Genomic DNA, 7,500 nt, shown 5'->3' with positions numbered 1-7,500 from the left:
TCCTTCACAGAGACAAGAAACGTTCCCAACACAAACCGCTGAACATGCATCTTTTACCAAACCATGTGAGTTGTGTGAAGCTCCCAGGTTCAGAGTCACACATTCACAACTTTGAATTTCACTTGGTTCGATAAAAGTTCAGACTCTAACACTGATGGTTTTATTGTGGATTTTAGCTAACTGTTCTCCAGAGGCTGAGAGGGAAATCTCAGTTTTCCTGCTTCATAACATCTCACAAGCCTTTAATCTCACTCTAATTGGTTAGTTTTACCAGTCGCCCTACGGGAAGAAGAATTTCTATTCCAGGAAACTCAAATTATGGAGAATCTTTGAACTGTGAACGAGATGGAAGAAGTTAACAGCTACTTAAACTGAGGGATTAGAGGAAAATGAATGAGAGCAGGCAGTTAGAGAGTTGGCTCTAATAAAAACAGTTCTACTGAGACAATAAGACACTGAGCTGTGTAGAAATAAATGGCAGAGAGAGAGAGACAGAGAGAGAGAGACAGAGAGAGAGAGAGAGACAGAGAGAGAGAGAGAGACAGATCTGAGCTGATTCCATGTAAACTTCACTTTCCTTAGTTTCAGCCTGACTGAGGTGATTTTGTTAATTCAGGATCTCCGTGTTTCTCACGCTGTCAAATCTGAAGCAAGGCAGTCACACTGCCAGGGTTGGAGGTTCAGTTCCCTGTGTATCTCATGTGTATCTCGCCCACGCTAAAGCTGTAGGCTATAAAGCTGTAAGGTTCTCTGGATAAAAGGCTCCATCAACTACATTATATATTATTATCATTTCAACATTATCTGCAGCCTGCATCTCATACCGAGTCTGTTTAGCACTAGTGTTAGCATTTAGCTATTAGCTGTCAGCCGTCAACACACAACTTGACATATAAACACTGAGTTAGCAATAACAACTTTTAATTCATGTTTTACTGACAAAGCAGAACTTTCAACCTGACAACCACATAGCATGCAGTACTCCATCCAATGATCCTGTTTGTACATTTGGCAATACAAATCCTTCAGATTTGGCAACAGAAGTGAAACTTGTATTGCCTCTATTGCTTTGAAAAATGGTCAAATCCCTGTTGTCACTTTTTTATAGCATTGTTTTTTACATGTCCAGTCACAAAATGCACAAGATTCAAGATTTAAGATGCTTAAGGTTTTGACATCCAATGGAAATGTTGAAAGCGACAATCAGTCTGTCGCTTGTCTTCATGAAGGAACTGTTTCTTGTAAAAAGCTGTTTTTGTGTCATTTTTACAGCTGAGACCAAACTTTGAGCGTAGAGAGCGGGGCGGTCAGGACCGAAGCGACCACTGACTTCAAAGCATACTGTGCTTCCTGTAGACACATGCATGAACACACACCCAGAGACACATTAACACACACATTCACACACACACACACACACACACACACACACACACACACACGCACTCTTCTTAGAAATAATTATACACACTCTCATCCATCACACTGCCCAACCAACCAGAGAACAGCGCACAAACACACATGCTAGGAATTACTATTAGCAACCAAGCTGCAACAACAGAAAGGCAACAACATACTTAGATATCCATCCAGTAATTTACAATCAGCAATCACCAAGTCATCACAGCCGTGTGTTCACACCCGAGCAACTTCAACAATCTTCAACAGACTTTCTTTGGAAGTCTGAACGCCCAGCGTTGAACTCAGCTGCCTCATTTCCTGGTTTGCAGCTCAGCTTTCAGATGACATCACCCACCAGCAACCAATCACGTACTACCATCGCTCTGTATCCCTCCTACTGCTGCAATACCATTGGCTGAACAGTTTGCTCTAACTGGCCTCTGGACAGCGGCGGTGCTGAGGCTGCTAGCGGTGTGAACACAGAGGAGATGACAGGGAATCACTTGATGAGCGGTCCGTGAGGCAGATGGAACTGAGACTGAGCTGCACTGCATGTTGTCCTTCAAGATTTTGGATTTGTTGCATGTTGTGCTTCCAGTATGAACTTTACAATCTTCTTTGTGCTCTTTGAGTTCACAGAGCCTTTGTATTCAGTGACACAGTTGCTATGACAACTCTTACCAGATGGCAACTTTCCAACCATATTTCCAATCCATTTCTTGCAGCTCCTTCCATCACATCAAGCCCAAGAAATGCATAGCAACATGGTCCAGGTATGTCCAGGTATTGTGCTGTTAATGACTAGTTTCACCATAAGGCTTTTTTTTTTTCAAAAAGTAAGAGACTAATCCTTAAACCTTCGTCCTTGCAAATTCTTATAATAGTTCTCCTGTTCAGTCTGGTTCCGAATCTCTCTATCCAGAAGAACCAGCGCCGTCTTGCGTCGCATGCTCAGCTCCCGGCGCTGTCCGTCGACCGAGATGTCTCCCTGCGGGTGAGGTGGGGGGGGGAGCACCTCAGGGTCGGCGTCTCTGGCGGCGGAGCACGGCGAGGCGGTCTGGTTTGGCCGGAAGCTGCTGCCGCGGGCGGCGGCGTCTCCGCGGTTCAGGATGTTGAGGTCATAAGTGTCCCGCGGGTCGCTCCCGTTGGACGAACCCCTCCACTCCCACGGGTTCCCATTGCCGGCAAGGGGCGGGGCGTGAGGAGGGGGCAGGGCTTGGACGACAGGATGGTGAGGGGCGTGGGCGTCCACCGTGACGATACCCGATCCCTCCCGTTGCTGCTCGGAGGCGGGGCGGTAGTGGGGTGAGTCGGCGGTGGAGGAGGTACCAGAGGAGGTGGAGGTGGTTTCGGAGGACTTGGGCGTCTCTCCTGAGGAGGAGGAGGGGAGGAGGCCTTGCTGCTTGGACATGGCGATGACCTGCATGAGGCGTGGCTGGTTAGCGGCGCCGCGGAGCGACGCCCCCCCACCGCTCTTCTCTGTAATAGCCAGCCACTTGGCCCGGGTCAGGGCGCTCTTTGGGGAAACTGGTGGCGGTCCTGCTTCAGGGATTTGGGGGGGGCGGGGAGACACCACTACTCTGGCGCCCCCTGGAGGCTGACTGGTGCCAGGGGGGTTGGGATTAGAGGCTGCCCTCCCAGGCTGCACGGCGGGCGGGTAGACCGGGACCTGAGACCCGTCGTCTGTTCCCATGGAGCCCGCCTCAGAGCCGTCCTCGCTGGCCTCCCTGTCGGCCTCGTCCCGGACGCTGAGGCCTCGCATCTCCATGGACTTCTGCTTCCATTCTGACACCAGCTGCTGGGAGCGCATGGGGTCCATGGGCACCTGGACGGCCTTCAGGCGCCGCTGGACGGGCTGGACGGGCTGGACGGGCTGGACCGGATCCTCGGCTCCCTCGTTAGCGCCCAGCACACCGTTGACGTTCATGCTGGCCCGTGGCAGCGTGTTACTGAACGTCAGCATGGTCTCCTTCCCCATGGGGCTGCGAGGAGCCAGGAGCTCCACGTCCACGCTCGCCCTCTTCAGGCTCCCCATCGAGGCCTTCTCCCTCTGCAGAGGGCGGCCCAGGCCCTCCAGCCGGTCCATGGGAGCCGGCGCAGCGGCGATCTCATCGTTGCTTTCCGAAGCCGAGGCCGGGCCTTTGTTGTAGACGGAGTCATGTCCTCGTTCGGTCAGCGCTCGCAGGGCGTCGTCCTTCGGAGGCGGAGGGGGAGGGACGGCGACAAAATCATCAGAGGACTTGAAGTTGGCCACAGCATGAAAAGCCTGCAAGAGAAAGGAAAAAGCGTGAGTCTTTGAAGCTTGAAATTCCTCTGATGCTCCTCAGCATAATAATGATGCTGTGTCCTCTGCAAAGTCATTCTCCTCCCTATCATTCATCTGCCTGGTTACTGCCTCCTGCGCTCAGAGGAGACGAGCGGCTCGGCTACCAAACCGATAAGGAAGCAGAAAGTACAAAGAGAGGAAATGAGACGGTCAAGCACTAAAACAAGACATAATGTCCGCCTCAGTTTCAGGACGTTTTCATGCCAAACAAAATGTGCAGGAGGATTTCCTGGCTGATTGATATTACTTGTAAGCTTGTATTTATCTCCAGATGAAGTATTGATTAGTGATAAACTATTAAAAAGACATTTAAATGATGGCATCACACAGCAAAATGGCTTGTTGATATATATCTTAAGGAAAATAACATTTAACATTTTCCCAAAATAAAATTTTCCTAGTCTCAACTTCCCACACTGAAAAAAAAAAAAATGAGTGTGATGCAGGAGCAGACTGAGAGAGGTGAGTAAAGGAAGCTGGAGCTCAATCTGAGCTGCAACCACAAACTCCCAGAGCATTCTGGGTAGAAAACAGACGATAGATCAAATCACGACACAGTAAATACTGTGAAGAGGAGATGAAGCTGTACATGACGAGCAGCGAGGAAACAGTAGGAAACCATGACTACTCTTCAGATGAGATGTGAATAAGGTTGGGATCGTATTTGAAACAGTCCCATCAGCTCTTCACAGCAGATAACTGATCTTTTTTTGTGCTGAAATTGACATGAGCAGCTTTGGTAATAGATACAATATTTTGTGCTTTTTAAAGTACTTTTACTGTGAAGTGGGACCTGACCCAAAACTGTCAGAAATGTGAAGTAATTATTCTTCCTGCTGTTTAGGATGGAAGTGATTGGATGTTAGAATGAAGGTGTGCTGGGTGACAGCAGGTATGTTTGTTGTTATCGGGTCGGCTCCTCCCATCACAGATGTTTGGTTGAATTAGATCCATGACATCAGAAGATCAACAGGACTTGTGGAGTCCAGAACCCGCTGTGAGTTCAGACCACAGTGCGGCAGCGGCCAGGTGAGAGCGAAGCCTCACCAGGTAAGCGGCGATGAACGCTCCGATGAGGAAGCCGACGTAGACGTCGATGGGATGGCTGCGGTGCTGCGTGATCTGGGTCAGACCCGTCAACGCCGCTGCGATGGCGAAGGCGAACACCAACACCGGCTTCAGCAGCTTGGTGCTGTCTGAGATGGTCGAGTTAAAATACATCTGGAGGGAATATGAAGGTTCATTCCAGAAAGACAAACAGACAGATTTCCATTTCAGAAATACAAATTGGTGCCTGGTAGAAAAACTGGTAAATGTAATATATTATAAGCAAATGTCTTACATGTCTAAGATGGATAACACCAATAAAATATTTTTATTTTCATGCCAACAACTTTCTATCAGATGTTGAAGATCAAGTTTTGGATTCAAACTCTACACACTCTACACACTCAATTACGATCATAGAACTCATATAATAATGAGTATATATGAATTCTATATATTTGAATTTTTAACTTCAGTGCCACAAGCTCATCCGGTCAGTTTTATAAATATTGTATGAAATATTGTATGATACTGCAGAAATTAATAAATTGAATATTTACACCTGGTGTTAATAATACATGAAAACAGCTGATTGTAAAGATGATCATCTGTTAATTTCAGGAAGAACTAGTTTTCTTCTGCTTTCATATCCTCATCGATGTCTGGACCAAAACCAGAGAAAGGGTTTAAATTTTCTTTGTAGCTGCTGGGAAACAAGAATTTCTGTTCAACTCATTTATTTAATGAGATTCCTGTCGCCTCTCTGCTTTGCTTACAGCTCCAATTTGTTCCAAGCTGCTGTAAACTGTAATTTGTAGTAAATTAAATGACATTGTTCTTAACAAGCCAATGAACACAGTGAGTCTGGTGGATGGTGTCTGCCTTCACTTCTTCATACAGGCTTTCTTTCATTTACTAAGATGATACTTGGAGTCTTTTATTTTAGGAATTTGACAACATTCAGTCTTATTCAGTATTCTTTCCTGAATTATTTCCAGACTTATTCCAGACCAGTGTGGGGTCATAGTTCCTCACTAGGGGCAGCTCCACTGACTTCATTCCTCCTAGATTTAAGAGCGGTTTGAGGAACAACACGCTTCAGTTTACAGCAGGAGGAACCAGGTCAAGACTAGCAGCAGCTGGAATGGTTTTAAATTTAAATTTAAGCTTAGAGATGGTAGTTGGGGATAGAAAGTCAAACAAAACTCAAATTGAAATCTATGACCATTGGTTTTGTGTAGTTTTGTCTATTTTTGTTACTTGTATATACTACTGATTAAGAGTTTTGTATTGATTTGAGCCTACAATGTAGGCTCAAATCAATACAAATCCCCCCCCCCCCCCCCCCCCACCATCTTCCCCAAAGTCTCAAAAATAGAAATAAGTGCTTTGTTGAGTTATCCTGACCCCTTTTCTTTTAATTCATGTATATCTTCTGCCTGAATAACTGTACATGTGTCATTAATTGAAATTTGTCAAATAAATGTATTGAATTAGTGTTGTAATTAGGGTTAATTAGCAGAGCAGGTAGGGGTTCAGTGCCTTGCTCAAGGACACTCTGACAGATCACATGGCTGTGGTTGGGATCACACCTGAGACCTTGTGGTTACAGGACGGTAACGGTGTATGTTCACATTTCATGAGAGAAAATTTGGTCAACAGAAGAAACTGTTTGTCACTGCAGTTCCAGTTGTGATGTTTTCAGTCTGAGGCAGATTCACAGCAGAGTGACAGAACCTAACCTTTGATTCTCTGCATGTCTGCGATATGTGCAGTCAAATTTTCTACATGACATTTAAGCCTCCATACTAGCGGTTTGTCTCCACGGTTGTACTTACAGACACATAAACAGCAGCAAAAGCGGACAGAGTTGCATGCTGGGAAGGAAAGGTTTTCCTGTGAAGGCACAAGAAAGAGGGATTCCTGTGAGAACAGATAGTGGAGGAGCTACAGAAACACAATATGTCACAGAGTTTTGATCAGCATGAGAGAGGAGAGGAACACTGAATAGATCTGTACTGCATATGGATAGGACTCTATTGAACAAATACCGTATTTCCTCTAATAGTGGCCCGGGCCGTTATTTACCTCAACTGCAGAGGGTACCAGGCCTTTATTGGAAGCAGCTTATATTAGAGACAGGCCTTTATTTCTAATTCCCTCTGTTTGATAAGTATATTTGCTCATATTTTAGTACGAAGCCTCCTTGTTTTCTGATCTGCTTCTGTTGGGGTACGTTAGGTAGCCGTTTTTTTGTTACTGCAATGCATTACAATAATTACGGTAATCGACGACGGCACGCTCCAGAGACTTTCGCCGGCCGAGCCATCTTGTGGCACTTGTACGTTACTACAAACTACAGTTACAAACTACAGTTACAAACAGGCACCAGGAGTTTACCAGTATCCACCGTTGTTTGCATATAAGCTGAAGCTAACTGAAGCTAAAGTAGAATCTATACAGTTATATCATATCACCGTTCGATGCATATGCGCGAGCTCAGTCCACCTGACAGCCCTCTGTTCAGTCGGTGGAGAGAGAGACACAGACAAGCATGGAGGTTTCGGCGCGCCGATGGCTTACTGTCGACGCTTTCTGGAGTTTCCCGGTGCCGATAGCCGGGCGCCGATGTGTTCCCGGTGATCCGGCCGAGATTTTGGCGGGGGTCCCGACGCCGATGCGTCACCGGGCGTCCGGGGCTTGGATCGGGAGGATCAATGTGGGCC

The 7,500-nt window shown here is 46.6% G+C and overlaps 1 protein-coding gene across 1 annotated transcript in view; it reads right to left on the bottom strand.

Moving 5' to 3' along the window:
• Positions 1-1,077: 1,077 nt before the first annotated feature.
• The window catches only part of plppr3b (phospholipid phosphatase related 3b), a 21,306-nt gene continuing 14,883 nt past the window's right edge, over positions 1,078-7,500 (bottom strand). Inside the window, exons 5-7 of the mRNA XM_071926290.2 lie at positions 6,613-6,670; positions 4,775-4,948; positions 1,078-3,667 (exon numbers count right to left, since the gene is read on the bottom strand). Coding sequence (XP_071782391.2) covers positions 2,246-3,667; positions 4,775-4,948; positions 6,613-6,670 — 1,654 coding nt within the window. The 3' untranslated portion in view covers positions 1,078-2,245. The remainder of the gene's footprint in view (positions 3,668-4,774; positions 4,949-6,612; positions 6,671-7,500) is intronic.

The sequence above is a fragment of the Centroberyx gerrardi genome, chromosome 9, assembly GCF_048128805.1.
Source record: "Centroberyx gerrardi isolate f3 chromosome 9, fCenGer3.hap1.cur.20231027, whole genome shotgun sequence".
Lineage (NCBI taxonomy): Eukaryota > Metazoa > Chordata > Actinopteri > Beryciformes > Berycidae > Centroberyx > Centroberyx gerrardi.
Note: the sequence above shows the minus strand (reverse complement) of the source record. Positions and strands in the feature narration are given on the sequence as shown.